The following is a 17510-nucleotide window of genomic DNA, read 5'->3' on the forward strand; positions in this document are numbered from 1 at the left end:
TGGTCTGGTTTGAAAGCAAAGATTTTAGGTTACCCAGAATTTGAGTTGCACAAGTTGCATTTGCTGATGACGTGAAACTTTTTTTTTGTTGAATGTAGCATTAATAAATTCAATAGGCTTGTTGCATTTATTTATGTATTACATAATTGCTGGATGCAGGTTGCTTGCTGAACTGGAAGGTTCATTTCCTGACCTTTCGTCACCCTACTAGGTAACATCTTCAGTGGGCCTCTGGGCGAAGCACTGTTGATGATTCCTGCTTTCTATTTATATGTTTGGGTTTTTTTGGGTTGGTGGTATCATTTCCTGTTCTTTTTCTCATGGGGTGGTAGATGAGTCTAACTCTATGTTCCAACTGGAACTCTATCAACAAACGCATAGAGTTAGACCCCATCTACTAGCCCTTGAGAAAAAGAACAGGAAATGACGCCGCCACCAACCCAAAGAAACCCAAAAATATAAATAGAAAGCAGGAATTAATAACAGTGCTTCACCTGGAGGCACACTGAAGATGTTATCTAATAAGGTGACGAAACTTCTGGAAATGAATCTTCCAGCTCAGCGAGCAAACCTACATCCAGAACCTCAACTTGAGCTATAAATCTTCTCAAAACTCGCGATTGTATAATTGCTTCTGTTGGATGTTGTCTTAAACTTGCCTTTATTGGTGGCTTAGTCTGTTCCAGGTCTTGTAAGTCCACTTGGGTTTGATCTGTATTAGGCCAGTACAGGAGGATAACAGTTCAGTTTTTTTTTAATCTTTGGTTACTGTGGTGAAGATAGACATTGTTTCCACCATTGGTTTTTAATAGTTTCTGTTTGAGGTACCTAAGTGGAATATCATAAGACTGGGTTTAGTTCATGATTTCCCTGAATAATAAACATTAATTGTTAACGGTCACCCAAGTAGGACCATACTACTTGGAAGTACTGAACGTTGCTGGATATCCACAAACTTTCCTTTAGCAATGAATTAATGTCTTCAGGAGGGTTGAGGAGAAAACTTAGCAGAAAATGTAATCAAATTAAGTTATTTTCTTTTTATTTACAGCTTAAAACTCAGTTAAGTGAAACATTAACAAAACTGAAGATTGAGCAGAATGAGACACAGAATGTGGTTTCCAGTCTTTATAAGGTAAGTGCTTTGTTGCATCAAGGACTTTGCAAGGTATATATGGTAAAGACCAACCTTCCTATGTTGATCAAATTCCAAGTAATTTTGTTGACCCTACCCAAATGTTGGCTCTATGACCACTGCGCCTCAACATGTTATCATATGTGCCTCAACATATCTTGAAAGCAAGCTGTGCCATTTAAGAGAAAATACCAAACAGTTCAGCCTTTTTAAAAGGTATGATTTGACAAATGGGGAAATCATTCTCCACTTGTTAGAACCTTGGTTAGACCAGACTTGAATTCTGGTCTCCGTATTACAGAAATCAGAGATTCTGGTGGTGATGCAAAAATGAAGGCATATGCTTTCTCAACTTCCTCAACAACCTTTCCTGCTGCTTTCGAGGATCTATGGACATGCACTTTCTAGGTTTGTACCATTCAACGTGTGTTCCCTTGACCCATGTCTTCCCAAAATGCGTCATCTTGTTTCCAAGATTTCATTCCATTTGCCACTATTCAGTCCATCTGATTAGCCTGTCTATGTCATCTTGTAGTTTAAGGCTTTCCTCCTTGTTAGTAGCCATACCACAAATTTTCATGTCATCTGCGTACTTATTTATCACACCTAAGTTCAAGTCTAAATCATTGATGTACACAACAAACAGCAAAGGACCCAGCACAGAAATCTGTGGTACACAGGCTTCTAGTCACAAAAACATCCTTCAACCATGGTCACAAAACAACCCAAAGAATTGCAGATGCAGAAAATCAGAAATTGCTGGAAAATCTCAGCAGTTCTGGCAGTATCTTTGGAGAGAAATCAGTTAATGTTTCAGGAACTGTGATCCTTTCTCAGAACTGAAGAAGGGTCACTAGACCTGGAACATGAACTGCTGATACTACTCCCTTTTGATACTGAACAAACTAGTATATCACTGTCTCTTTCCCTGGTTTCTATACCTACATCATACTTCTCTATTGTGACTACAGGGTCCTTCTCAGGATGGAAGCCTGTGACTAGTGGTGTTCCACAAGGGTTGGTGTTGGGACTGCTACTTTTCACTTTATACATTTAATAATCTGGCTAAGTTGGCAGAAGATACAAAGGTAGTGGAAAGGCAGGTAGTATTTGGAAGGCTGCACGAAGATTTCAAGCCAAGATTAGAGTGGTGCTGGAAAAGCACAGCATGTCAGGCAGCATCTGAGGAGCAGAAAAATTGGCATTTCGGGCAAAAGCCCTTCATCAGGAATGCAAGGAGATTTAGGTAAGGAGAGTACAAAAGTAGGAGGCTGGAAGAACGTAGCGAGCTAGGCAGCATCAGGAAGTGGAGAACTCAACATTTCAGGTATAACTCTTTCAGGACAAAACATGAACTTCTCCCTCCTGATGCTGCCTGGCTTACTATGTTCTTCCAGCCTCCTGCTTGTCTACTTTTGATTCCAGCATTTGCAAACTAGGTTGGGAGAGTGGGTAAAAAAATGACTGTTGAAATACAGCTGGGAAAGTGAGGTCATGTATTTTGGTAGGAGCAATAGAGGCATGGATTATTTTCTAAATGGGGAGAAAATTCCGAAATTGTAAGTGCAACAGGACTTGGGAGTCCTAGTTCAGGTTCCTCTTACAGGTTGACTCAGTAGTGAGGAAGGCAAATATAATGTTGGCATCTATTTTGAGAGAACTAGAATATAAAAGTAGGAATGTACTCCTGAGGCTTTAAGGCTCTGATCAGACCACATTCACAGTATTGTGAGCAATTTTGGACCCCAAACCTTGGGAAAAATGTATTGGTCCTGGAGCATGTCCACGGGAGGTTCACGAGAATGATCCCAGGAATAAAAGGTTTGAAATATGAGGATTGTTTGAAGACTCTGGGTCTATACATGATGGAGTTTGGAAGGACGAGGGGAGAATCTGATTGAAACTTTCAGAGTACTGAACGGCCTGGTTAGAGTGGATTGTGGGAAGATTTTTCCATTTGCAGGAGGGACGTGGACCCGAGGGCACAGCCTTAGAGTAAAGGGCAGATCTTTTAGGAGGGAGATAAGGAGAAACTTCTTTAGCCAGAGAGGTCAGGTCATTCTGTATATTTACAACAGAGATAGATAAGTTCTTGATTGCTAAGGGGTTCAAAGATTATGGGAGAAAGCCAGAAAATGGGGTTAAACAACCTATTAGCCGTGATTGAATGGCGAAGCAGACGTGAAGCGCCGACTGGCCTAATATCTGCTCATATGTCTTGTGGGTACAAAGTACTCATTTAAAACTTCAACTGTACGTCCTGACTCAACGCAAATTACCACTGTGGTCCTCAATGGGCCCTGTTCTTTCTCTCTGGTTATTCTGTTGTGCAAAATATACATATAAAACACCACCTTTCAATTTCCTTTACATTACCTGCCAGCACTTGTTTCCATGTTGCCCCTTTGTTTTCCTAATTTCTTATTGTAAGTCATCCAGGTTATCCACTGTTTTGGTACTCTGTATTACCCTGTTTTTTTCTTCAACATGTGGGGTTCTGTGGACTTGTTGCAATCTTCACCTTTTACAGGAACATGACCTTGTACTCACTATTAATCCTTCTAAATAATTTTAATTGCTCTGTGGATTTTCCTACAAGTCACTGTTTACAAGCCATTTTGGCCAGATCCTGTGCTGATCGTTAGTTTTCCCCACCAAATCATGACCTTTTTATTTCCAGTCCATCTTTGACGTTCTTCATTATTGCCTTAAATCATCTTCTGGTTACTGTCACTGAAATTGTAAACCATACCTGTCAATTGCCTGGCCTTGTTTCCCTAAAATTAGCTCCTGCACTGCCCTCCCTCTCTCGTAGGACCTTCTGCATACTGGCTTAAAATGCTCTTCTGGATGCATTTTAAAAATTCCCTCCAAGCCTTTCACACTGACTGTCTGTCCCAGTTAATGTTGAGTAAGTTGAAATCCTCTATTGCTACTTTTGCAGACTTGTAATAGACCATGAAAGTTAACGTGTAATCTTAACTGTTGAATGTTCACATTGTTACTGCCACTTGTCCTTTTTTAATTATTTTCAAAAATGGAAAAATATTGACTATGATTTTTAATATTAAAATTCTGGCATATTGTTTTTGTTTCACAGGCTCAAGAATGTTTGAATGGTATTCAGGCAGAAATTGCAAGAACAGACAGCGATGACAATGCCTTAGCTAATAGTGACATTTCAGAAGTGAAGGTGTGTTTTTGTTTTGTTTTTAGAAAAAACATTGAATGACACTTATATCCTGGATAAATGGCGTCAAAATGATCAGAGTTTTGTTTTCAAGTCAGTACTGTTGCTAAAGCTAATAACTAAATAGTGAAGTTGGCCCTACTTAAAATTAGAAAAAATGAAACATTAATCTTGTGAAAATGACCAATGCTAGTGATCAAAGCTCGTCAGACAGCATCCATGAGAGAGAGCAAGCTTAACATTTCCAGTCTAGATGACTCCTTAGAGCTGAAGTGTGGAGAGGCCAGTGTTGTATGCTGTAGTGTGGGGATGGTGTGTGTAGGCTGCTTGTAGAGAAAAGATGTTGAAAGGTCAGATTATGTGACCAGAATGTGAGAACAGCAAAACGATAGTTGGGTCTCTTACTGGACTTGAAAGGACAGACTGTAGGATGGCAGGGGAGGGGAGAGAGGACATGATAAGCTGAAAGCAAGGGAAGAAATGGTTCACAATTTGAAGGCATTGAACTCAACATTAAGTCCATTGCCGAGTCTGAAGGAGAGATGTTGTTCTTCCAGTTTGTGCTGTGGTTCACTGGAGCACTGCAGCATGCTGAGGACAGACAGATGAGCATGCAAGCAGGACGCTTAAAATGACTGGCCACTGGAAAGGTCGGGGTTCCCACTCTGGTTTCTCCAATGTAGAGTAGGCCACATTGCTTGTAGTGAATATAGTATACAAGATTGGAGGAGGTGTGGGTGATCGTTTGGATGTGGTTGAGGGTGCTGTCAATTAGGTAGGTGGGAAACCACGGTCATGGAAGAAGCAAGTTATGTCAGCAGTGCTGCTTTAAAAGGTGGCAGCATCCAAACAGATGAGATGGAGGCATAGAAACTGGGAGAATGAGTTGGATTGCTTGCAGGACATGGAGGTGTGATGTGTTTCTGCCCTTGCCCCTTTCCCAACATTTTCAACAGTGTGATTGGGTTACCCTTGTCCTCACTTTTCATCCCACGAGCTTCCACGTTCAAAGGATTTTCTGCACCTTTTCAGACAACTCTAGCAGAATGCCACCACCAAACACCCCTTTCTCCCACTTCATTTTGCATTTTGCAGGGATCATTCACTCCAGGACACCATAGTCTATTCTGCAACCATGATCACTACCCTCCTCTCTCTGTGGCTCCTTCCCATATAACTGCAGAAGGTGCAACACCTGCCCCTTCACCACCTCCCTGCTCATCATCCATGGACCTAAATAGTCTTTCCAGGTGAAGTAGCGTTTCACCTGTACCTCCATCAATCTTGTGTATTCACTGCATCCATTGTGGCCTATTCTACATTTGCGGAACACCTCTCGTCTGTGTGCAAGCATGACCCCAACCTTAGTGGCTGGTCATTTTAACACAGCAACCTGCTCGCATGCCAATGTCTGTCCTCAGCATACTGCTGTGTTCCAGAGAATCACAGTGCAAACTGGCGACATTTTATACCTTCTGGACTCCATATTGAGTTCAATACCTTAAAATTGTGAACCATTTCTTCCCTTCCTTTTATCATGTCCCCTCTCCCATCCCAACTCATCCGAGTGTGTCTGTCCAAGTCTGGCAGGAGACACATCATTGCCACTTAATCTGAACTATCAACATGTTTCCTCCGCTAACACCCTTCATCTCTCTTTTCCGCCCCCCCCCCCAAAAAAAAACTATAGCATAAACACTATCCTTTCCACACTTCACTTCAGATCTGAAGAGTCATCTAGACTCTAAATGTTAGCTTGCTCTCTTTGTGGATGCTGTCTAACCTGTGATCTCCAGCATTTGTTTTCAGTACAGATTCCAGCATCTGTGGTAACTTGCTCCTATAATCTTGTGAAAGTTTTGTTGACTACTTCTCACATCATACCATATTTTGTCTGTCTAATTTTTGCTTTGAACAGGCATTCCACTGTTAGCTTTTATGGACATTACCTGTATCTTTTGTGTCAGGAAAACGTTGGCCTTGAGTCTACATTGACATCAGTGCTGTTTTATTCTTTGAAAGCAACCATATTCATGCTTAATTTTACAATCATCCAGTAAACCTGATGATTTAACAATCTTGTCCAGTGACCTGTGCAGAAAATGTCTTTAACAGTGAACCTGTATAAAAAAAGTTTGATTATTCATTTGCTATCATTGTCCTTAGTGAATTGTTATTTGGATTTGATCTTTAGATAAGTGTAAGCAGGCATAATGGTGTTAACAATATAAGCAAGGTAAAGATGCACAGAAAATGCAATGTAAAATGTATATATTTGTGTAATAACTTAAATGGGTATTTAGTGATAGAGATGTACAGCACGGAAACAGACCATTCGGTCCAACCCGTCCATGCAGACCAGATATCCTAACCCAATCTAGTCCCAACTGCCAGCACCCGGCCCATATCCCTCCAAACCTTTCCTATTCATATACCCACCAAATGCATTTTAAACATTTCCTGGTTAACATCAAGTATTTTTGGTGAGCAGTCCTTCTGTACATATTGTCTGGAGTACGAATACTTAGAATGATGTACAACTTGAAATTTCAAGAGCACATAACTAGTTCTTTTTAAGTCCTATTTTTCTTTAGAAGAAAACATTTTTGACCATTAGGTGTAGGAGCAAAACTAGGCCACTGGGCCCATCAAGTCTGCTCCACCATTCAGTCACTGGCTGATCTGTTTCTCAACCCTGTTCTCCTACCTTCTACTCTTGATTTCAATACAAATCCTGAACCTATCTATCTCTGTCTTCAGTACACTCTGTGATGTAACCTAAAGAGTCTTCTGTGGTAATGAGTTCCACAAGTTAATCACCCTCTGGCTGAAGAAATTTCTCCTCATCTCAATTCTAAAGGGTCCCCCTTCACTTTGAGCCCATGCTTTTGCCTTTGGATCCTTGATTCTTCGACTCGTGGAAATGCCCACTCTATCCATGTCCACTCTATCCAGGCATCTCCCTATTATTCCAATCTTAGTGATCACTAAAGTTGCCATTTGGTTGGGAATGGTTTAACTAAACCAATGTCCATGAGGTGCACAGCAAAAGCATGCCTGTGTAAGCGAGCTGCTTGCCTACCACTTTTGCTGGAGATTGGTTAGATCAACTAGTTTGCTGCATAAAATCTTTTGAAGAAATCTTCTGTGTGCCTTTTTTATATGAACTTGAGTTTGGACAGAGAAATTGTGTACTGTAAATTGGTATGAAAATGTTCAGAATACAATTCAAAACTATTCGTGTTATGATGCAGGGTACTTGGTGATAAATGAACACAACATTTATGATAAGTAGCAGATATTTAAGTTTAGTGGGACAGTAATAATTGTTAACCTGAAGCTTAGGTACTGGGTGTCACTATTAGCATTTGTATCCTGTCCATTTTACTTTGCTGGAATAAAGGTATTTTTACTCTTACAGAATGAGAATATCTTAGTTTTAGATTAGATCAGATTACTTACAATGTGGAAACAGGCCCTTCGGCCCAACAAGTCCACACCGACCCTCCGAAGAGCAACCCACCCAGATCCATTCCCTGACATTTCCCCCTTCACCTAACACTATGGGCAATTTAGCATGGCTTATTCACCTAACCTGCACATTTTTGGACTGTGGGGGGGAAACCGGAGCACCCGGAGGAAACCCACGCAGACACTGGGAGAATGTGCAAACTCCACACAGTTAGTCGCCTGAGATGGGAATTGAACCCAGGACTTAGGCACTGTGAGGCAGCAGTGCTAACCACTGTGCCACCGTGCCACCCTAGTTAACCAGGGATGTTTGATTTGAAATTATAGTGAATTATACTTTAACTTTTCCTAATTATTACTTTTTCTGTGCAACAGTTAGATGTCAAGGAAACCTCTTTGGATCTTGATCAGAATATAATTCAACTTCAGCAACTACTAAAATCTCTGATTCTTCAGCTCTCAAAAGGACGGGAAAATTCTCAACATGTTACTTTACAGCTTGATCAAAAGGTACAAAAATGAATATTAAATTCTTCGTTCAAGTTGATTTGGTCTCAGTGTCCTGACTTGATGTCTACATTTCTGTACAATTGTCACTAGATTTTTAACATTGTATGGAGGAAGGTAGGTTGTTAGTTTTACAACATGGAAAGAGGCCCTTCAAGCTTTTATGTCCACTTAGGAATAAAATAGATAAGTATTTGATAACTGTTTGTTTTTTCCAGCACTTGCCCCAAGGCCTTGTATGTTGTGCTGTCTCAAGTGCTGATTTATTTTTGGGATGTTTGAGCTGGAAGACTTGAGGGGAGCAAAGAGGTTTTCCATACTTGAGAAGAAATATTAAGATTGTAACCTTAAGATTGTCTTCCAATATTGTTTGAAAGCATTCAATATGTTTAATTTCACTCAGTCCATATTTTATAGTTGACTGATCAGAGTGCACGGTTTTGTGCAGAGACCAATAATTGCATGGAAAGGGCAACCGAATGGCATACCTAATTTGACAGGCTGTTTCATTTGAATGTATTTGGGGCAGTCTGTAAATCAGCAGTATGTTGAAAAACTGACCGGGGCAAAGCTATTTTAGATCCAATACTGTTCTGAAAAGGTAAATAGCTACAAAAAATGGTTCTCTGGGCAAGTGCCATTATATTTCATTGTACTAGTATGTGATGCTAGTCCAAGTCAAAGATCTTCTGCTTTAAACAAAATCAGCTTAGTAGGAACGAAGGGCAAGCTAACTAAAGTTGATGGGAATGCTCTTATCTATCAGTGCATATTTTAACCTATGGTGCATTTTTAAAGGAAGAATTCTTGGGCATGTTTTCCTTGGACTGAAAATTTCATGGGGAAACTGTTCCAGCAGTGGCTGACTAGAATAGCTGAGAATAGTTATAAATTAAAGGAAGATACTTTTTAGGCAGCATTCTAATGACTAAAACTGGAGATTGTTGATTTCTAAAAGCTCACACAAAAGATGGCTAAGAAATTTGTGCGGGTGGTGGGTTCAGACAGTTGACAGTAAATGAGACAAGGAAGTGGCAGTGATGTTAAACAAACAGTCTTCCCAGTAGAGGAGATGAAAACTGTCCCAGAAATGGTACAGAACCAAGGACCCAGTGAGTGAGGAAATTAATTGTGTATATAAAAAAAACTATTGGAGAAAGTAATTGAACTGAAAGCCAGTCATATCCCTGAACTTGATGCCATGCTTCTAAAGATTTTGAGATGGCAACAGATAGTGGATACACTGGTTTTATCTCTAGTAATTCCCAAGATCCTAATGGTCCCTGTGGACTTGAAAGTAGCAAATATCTTGCTGGTCAATTTATAGACCAACCTGACGTCAGTATTAGGGAAACATAAGTGGTAATGCACCACACATTGGGACAGATTTTGGATGTTTGTGTCAGATAGCGAATTGTGCTGGCTGAGAGCTCCTGATGCTTGTGTATGCCTAACGAGCGCTCAAACACGTGCATTTGCACCCTAATGTCCCAATAGGTGTCAGTATGTTTTGGAAGAGGGAGAGTAGTCTCTTTAGAATTCCCAGATGATCTGCATGATACTGGATGTTTGGGGAAAAAATGAACCCTCTGAGGCAGGCTCTGTGATCTCTTACCTGAAGTGCAAAAACCTTGGATATTTTGCTAATTGATCAGGAACTTGGCTCACCTATGGGATCTACAACTTTTTTTTTTAAAAAAGCTCATTGGAGATAGGATTCTTTGACCTCTAATCTTGCAAGTGAATTCACTGGTAAAATCCTTCTGTTGACCAATCTTCTGTACTGGTAGACTGTGGTCTTGCTGGCACAAGTCTTTCAACCCTACCTCCAATTGCACCTGTCACCAAAAACTGATCATACTTGGTTCACACATGTTAAACTCTCTGAGCCTGGATATGAGCAAGTCCCAATATGACAGAAGTATGTGCATTCCCTTTTGGGTAAACCTGTCTGGGTTTCTTTGTGACTTGATTAAAAATTTTAATTATGGTGATGGATTTCTGCACCTCTATCCCAAAATATTGGAGATAAATGTTTTGACATTTCACCTCAATGAAGTCATAGGTTGAATTTTCTGCTCTGATATGACATGTGAAAATCCCAGATTTCTTCTCTAACTTCCATGCAGCAGGGACTGCTAAGATTGTATTTTCATTTTTTTTTAGGTGACTGGGGTGCTGAAGGAAGGAGACTCTGTTTGAAGATGGTGCTATGGTTTGCACCTTGATTTGCCAAATTAAAGCCTTATTTATGTTTCTTGCCCTTAATTGAGACACCGAATAGAGCTTTACTTTTGTGTTTTTTTAAATGTTGGATTAAACTACTGATTCAAAAATATTGTAGGCAGCTTGAGAGTTTTTAGTTTTCTAAAATGTTGTATCTAGTCTTTACATTCCTAAATGCAAATAAATTCTTTACATTTTTTTGCTAAATGCCTATGTTGGCTACTGGCAAATATAATTTGGGCAAAACCAGGAGCTAAAAATAAATCTAGCAGCAAATTTGCTTTTGGGGTTACATTAAGATTATCAGGGTTAGCTGCTAACTTTCAGCATTACACACTCCTCATGTTGCTAACATAGAAAATCTGAAGAATGTTGTAATAGTGAATCTAAATAAAGGGATGCTTGTTTCTCAGCCAAAAGTTCAACTGCAGTGTGGTCAGATGAAATGTTAATGTAGATAGCAGTCTGCCAGTTGATTTCTATACAGGTCCCTTTTATGGGGGTCAAATGCTGTTGAATAATCAGCAATAAATGGTGAATGTTCAGTTACTGCTGATTTAACGATGCAAACTCTTTCTGTTAAGTGGGCTTATCATACAGTCGACCTGTGGTGCATTGGAGGCATTTGTGGCTGCATACCCAAGCTGCTAGTTTAAAAAAATGGTTTATAGATGGGAAGCAAGAAAGCTAAACAGTTCAAATTAATGCTGCTTTGATATTTTACTGTTTTCTTTAAGATAAAATTGAAATCAAGGAGCTGCCATTTTAATAAAGTTATAAACTGTAAATAAGGCCTGTGTAAAAATGAGGGAAAAATAAAATCTCCTTTGCATCTTATTTTTCTATGACATGATCAGTTTGTTTTTTAGTGCAGTGAGGAACTTTATCAACTCTGGGTTTCAGCAATAGTTTTGGGAAATAAATATACTGAGATTAGATTCTCTCCAGTATGGAAACAGGCCCTTCAGCCCAACAAGTCCACACTGGCCCTCCGAAGAGTAACCCACCCAGACCCATTTCCCTCTGACTAATGCATCTAACACAATGGGCAATTTAGCATGGCCAATTCACCTGACCTGCACATCTTTGGACTATGGGAGGAAACTGGAGCACCCGGAGGAAACCCACGCAGACGCTGAGAGCATGTGCAAACTCCACATCAGAGGCTGGAATTAGACCCGGGTCCCTGGCGCTGTGAGACAGCGGTGCTAACCACTGAGCCACCGTGCTCCCCTCCCCGTACTGTGATATACTATCACAGTATCTCAACAGATGTTGACGCTGTGGATTTCTTTGACTTGGTAGACTAGGATTTATGAGCAAAGTGTCCCAAACGTTAATCTGCACAGCAGTGAAAAGTTGGAGGAGTCTGGGGCAAGAAGGATACATAACTGGGATACGATGCTACACAAGTGAATGAAACATTTTACAACAGCTGCACATTTTTTTTGGAGTACTGCGTGACTTAACAGTGCTTGGTATTTCAAAGCAACAATGAACGTCGTTAGTTCTGTTTTCTGATGAATTTTTTTAAACGAAAAATTGTTAATCCAGTATTGGCTTACTGCCATTTTCCAGCTGACTTGAATAATGAATGAGCTTTACAGTCAATGTAAATTCAAATGCTCTCTGAATAGACTACAATTCTTTCGAAACTCCATGGTAACATACTCATTAAATAAGAAACTCAACATGATTTAAAAAAAACTCAGTTGGCAAAATATTGGAGACAAAATTAGAAAAATAAGTGAACTTTCTAAAAACAAAAAGCCCTTGAAAGAAAACATTGCCATGAAATGGGAAAATACTTTTTGATCCTCAAATAGCAAAAATCTATCTTGGAGACAAGATTCTGCTTTCCTCTGACAAATGTTTCTTGATCTGTTTTGGATCTCCTATGCAGAAAGGATCCATTTGAAGGGTTTGAATGGGCAGGTTTATCTTTGATTTTTTACAAAGCTGAATGGAATTCTCATCCTCCTCACTGTTATAGATGTTGGTCAAGTTCCATTCCATTTGCCGCTTCTGTAAATTTATGCATCTTGTGTTCCAATACTTCCCAATGTTGAATTTATACCATGTAATTTGGTCTGTGACTGTACTCCATGAGCAAGATATCTCTTCGGCCATTGATGCTTAGTTTGTTCCACGTTCAGAGCAAACAAACTTCACTTCATCTTGCTCAAGTATTGGATGTTAATAATTCAATGTTTGAAAGTTAAACTCATGTCAATTCTCTTTTTAAATAAAATAGTTCAAGGTAACTTGTTCATCTATGAAGAAATTAATGACCAGCATCTTCCATGGTCTGTGGTTGGTTGTGGGTTGTTGTGTAAATTTTGGTTCCAAAACTCTCAGAAGATTATTCACAAGATTTCTTTGCAGTTTTATCAAAAATAAATGGAGGGAAGCATGTGGTTCGTACTTTAATCTATTTTAAAAATAACTTCATGATCCCATCGTGTTATACAACTGGATCGTGAATAAATCTTTGGTTTCTATTACATCAGTATCAATGCACACTTTGCTTCATATCACATCTAATTTGGAAGTTGCACAGTTATAGCCCATTCTAACCCAAAATTTGACATTTGAATGTGGAATGGTGTTTTTATTTTGAAAAATGATGCACTTTCCCATGCCTTAAATAGGCAGTTGTGTGAATAGAAATTTAAATGCATTGACTATACCCTGCATATGGAATCATAGATGGTTGTCTGTCTGAATTTGAAGTGAGATCAATGACAAAAAAAATTCCATTGAAAGGGAAATTATTTGCGAGAATGCGTCCACGTGAAAACATAGAAGTGGTTTAGGCAGGAAAGTGACTGAAGTATACTGCAATTTATCACGAGCCAAGAAAATTTAAAATTGTTGCCTTATTTAAATTCATGAGTCAATCATGATCAGGATTTATACTTGTGTCCCTTTTAATATCTGTATTTCAAGTTGACTTTTTTTGCCCAAATATGCAATTTCAGGTTGGAATACAGTGTTTGCAAAAGGTTCACAAAAGGAAAGCTGTGTCTAATTTATATTTATTTTGGTATGCAACAGTCATTGCGTGAGTGTGAATATTGTGTACCTGAATTTACAAAGGTAATTTATCAGACGCTCTTAAAATGTCAAGATGAAGTCCTTAAAGGAATAGAAGAACTGTACTTTAGGTATGTGAAGGGAAATGGAAACAATTAAAGTTAATTGTTGTAGGGGCTTTCAGTTATTGCTCTAACTTTGGAGTTCCTTAAAGTGAGATGTAAGTAAATTTTTCTCTTGTGATGTTCAACACTTTCATTAATGACAACACACAAGAAATGCCCGAGACCGAGCCCTTCTCCATAGGGAGACATTATTAAAAGGAGTATTGATGACCATGAGGCGAAATTGGGTTGGTAAATGTCATTGTGTGTTGGCTGGATTGCTTTTGACCCAATGTTTGGTACATATTGGTGTTGAATCAGATGTGGAAATAAACTGCTTATTCTCCTCTGTTCCCTAGCTAAATGGGTCAAGAGGAATGCATTATTCCTTGTTCTCCTTTTGTGACCATCGTCATGGTTTAATCTTTTTGATCTGTTCACTTGCCTTAGGCTTTTATGGTATGGAATTAAATCCTGTCTGAAAGCCACTGGGTGATTGCTTGGAATTTTTTTTTTATTCACAAGATTAGGGCATCGCTGAACAGGCAGCATTTATTACTCATCCTGAAACACCCAGAGAGCAGTTAAGAGTCAACCACTTTGCTGTGGGCCTGGAGTCACATGTACACTAGACCAGGTATGGACATCAGTTTCTTTCCCTTTTAAAGGGTTTTTCTGACTATCAACAATGAATTCATGGCCATCATTCAATTCTTAATTCCAGATATTTATTGAATTCAAATTCCACCATCTGCCGTGGTGGGATCTGAATCTGGGTCTCTAGAATATCATCTGGGTCTCTTGGTTAACAGTCCAGCAATAATATCACTAGGCTGTTGCCTCCCTCCGGTTCTCTTAAGCCTTTTGTGAACCTTTTGCAAACACTGCATTCCAACCTGAAATTGCACATTTGGACAAAAAAGTCAACTTGAAATACAGATATCAAAAGGGGCATAAGTATAAATCCTGATCGTGATTTGACTCATGAATTTAAATAAGGCAAATTATTATTAATAATATCTATATCTTTTGAGTTGGCAGACCACGAACCATCTCATGGCCTTGTCCTTCACCAGCTCCCAATTTGTTTAATTTCTGGGCTAACAATGTTGATATGTGGAATGGGTAAGTGGGGAAGTGGAATTAAGGTCACAGTTGCAATTTTATTAAATGGTGGAGCAGACTCCAGGAGCAAAAAGGTATACCACTATTTATGTTCTTGTAAACTTGTATATTGTCAGCTATTAGAAATGGCTTGCAATGCTTTTGAGAGCACTGGAGGGAGTGTCAATAAAGAAAATAATTGATTAAAGGTGAGTCACTGTTTTGACCTTAACCTTTTAAAAAGGTTCTTCAATCTAAATTCTTCTGAAGGGCCATGGATTGAGTCATATAGAAGCTGACCTGACTCTGAGAATTACTGGGGAGACTAGGCAATACCCCTACCCTCAAAAAGGAGTTGGCTAGGTCAAATGTGCAGGGTTCAGACTTGTTTCCTTAACCCTCACCAGTGAAAATTTAGGAGACCTGGAATTGGGAGCCACCCGTCTTTTTAAATGGCTCTGAAGTCCTTCTGACTGTTTAAATCTGTGTCAATGTGTTCAACATAAGTGTAAAATTAAGTTAATTACTTTAGCCATATTTGGAAGCCTCCGAGGTAGACAAATGCATGCTGCAGTGAAAATGAAACACTTGTGGTCTTGTCCGTGTTCAACTTTCCTCAAATTTCAGGCTGTTTCTCAGTGCCAGTAAGATAGACATTGGCAACAGGGGATAGAAAAACACTCATACAGGTGAATGGGAGAGGTCACAAGCTTGCTTTTTTGCCTTGATACTCAGAAATGAAATAAAAATAGAAGATTCCTCCAACATGTCTGTTGTGAACATGTAAAGATTGGAGCAAAATTATGTGGATAGATTAAAAATAAACACCTTTTTTACCAATGCTTGAATTCCTTTGTACGCACAACAAAGTGTCAAAAGTATAGAGATTCACATGGAGTTTTGACATTTGAGAGTCGAAGAACTTGGTAAACTCCAAGTAGTCAACTTTAGGATGGTAGCTTTTGGAGAATTTACTTGGAAACTGATGATACTACTTCAAGTTCAATTATTTTAATTAACACTGATCAGTTTTTAATGAAGTAAAACAATTTTGTAGAATGCAATTAACCTAGGTTAATTTTTGCATAAACAGTACCAAATATATTTTCTATATATCCATGTCTGATGATCATTGTGTATTACTAACTTTTTTGTCATTCATAACTTTAATTGCAGTAGAATAAATGGTCCAAGTGTAGGTTCAATTAATGCTCAGCATCATGTTATGTGTAATTGCTGGAGTCAATTGTAGAAATGTAGGAATGAAGTTAAACTTTTTACGAATATTTTTATAAAGTTGATTGTTGTAAAGAAAATCATGCAGTGCTTTTTTTTAGCACTCTTAAATGTTCAAATGTAATAGAGCAAATTTATCTTTTTTAGACAAACATGAGTATTCAATTTAATACCATACAGCACAGGGACAGGTCCTTTGGCCCACCAAACCAGTGCTGATTCATTATGCTTATTTAGACCTGTGTCTTATTGCCCAAAAGAGGGTTTCTATCCCTTTGCTTGCCTCCAGTTCATGCATTTATCAAGATATGCCTTAAATGTTGCTAACGTGCCTGCTTCCACAATCCCCACTGGCAGGTACTCACCACACTGAAAAGTTTTCCCTACACTTCTCCCCTAAACCTCACCCCTCTCAACTTGAACCCCTCTGTAGATGATGTTTCCACTGTGGGGGGAAAACTCATCTGACTACCCACCCTTTCTATGCCTCTCAATGTTGTAGACTTCTATCCAGTCGCGTCCTTGGCCTCTATCTTTTCAGTCAAAACAGTTTATTCATCCATCCTTTCCTTGTAACTCAAACCCTCCAGTCTAGGCAACATCCTAGTAAATCTTCTCTGCGCCCTCTATAAAGCATCCACTTCCTTCTGGTAGTGTAGTGACCTGAATTGCATGCAATATTCCAAATGTGGTCTAACTAATGCTTTGTAATCCTACATCAATACAGATTTTTATGGGTTAGTTTTGACAGTGGGCCAAAGCATCGGCAGAGGCACAAAACGTGACATTGAGCAACAGGTGAGAAAAATTCAAGTTTTAAGGAGTGTCTCAGAAAAGAAAGATGGGATAAAGGGGACTCAATAAATTGCGACCTGCTCAGCTGAAGATAAGCCACAAAGAATGGAAAAATTAATATTGAGTTACTGGAGGGGTCAGAATCAGAGGAGCATGCTTGGCAGGCTGAGGGGTTGGAAGAGATTAGAAGGAGGAGAGTCTTGGTGCGTAGGGAATTGACTTTTTGAAAAGTCCATCTGTGGGATGTGTGTTTTGCTGGCTGCACCTGTATTTATTGTCCATCTCTACTTGCCCTGAGAAGGTGATAGCTGCATTTAAACAGTACTATCCATTTAGCGTAGGTATTCGTAATGCCTTAAAGGCGGGAGTTCCAGGATTCTGACCCAACAATTTATTTTCAAATCCAGATGATGAATAGCTTGGAGAGGAACTTGACTGGCAACATCACTACATGCATCTCCTGCCTTTATCCTTCCAAGTGATATTAGAGTCATAGAGATGTACAGCATGAAAACAGACCCTTCAGTCCAACCCATCCATGCCGACCAGATATCCCAACCCAATCTAGTCCCACCTGCCAGCACCTGGCCTATATCCCTCCAAACCCTTCCTTCCTATTCATCTACCCATCCAAATGCCTCTTAAATGTTGCAATTGTACCAGCCTCCACCACTTCCTCTGGCTCATTCCATACACGTACCACCCT

The 17510-nt window shown here is 39.3% G+C and overlaps 1 protein-coding gene across 5 annotated transcripts in view; it reads left to right on the forward strand.

Annotated features, from left to right (window-relative positions):
* ktn1 (kinectin 1) overlaps positions 1-13033 on the forward strand; it is a 146836-nt gene extending 133803 nt beyond the window's left edge. For all 5 annotated transcript variants that reach the window (XM_072568781.1, XM_072568784.1, XM_072568785.1 and 2 more), the window contains 4 exons: positions 1052-1135; positions 4236-4328; positions 8172-8306; positions 10470-13033. In XM_072568781.1, the coding sequence (XP_072424882.1) occupies positions 1052-1135; positions 4236-4328; positions 8172-8306; positions 10470-10505 (348 nt within the window). In that variant the 3' untranslated portion in view covers positions 10506-13033. The remainder of the gene's footprint in view (positions 1-1051; positions 1136-4235; positions 4329-8171; positions 8307-10469) is intronic.
* The last annotated feature ends 4477 nt before the right edge of the window (positions 13034-17510 follow it).

The sequence above is a fragment of the Chiloscyllium punctatum genome, chromosome 4, assembly GCF_047496795.1.
Source record: "Chiloscyllium punctatum isolate Juve2018m chromosome 4, sChiPun1.3, whole genome shotgun sequence".
In the NCBI taxonomy this organism is placed as follows: Eukaryota; Metazoa; Chordata; class Chondrichthyes; order Orectolobiformes; family Hemiscylliidae; genus Chiloscyllium; species Chiloscyllium punctatum.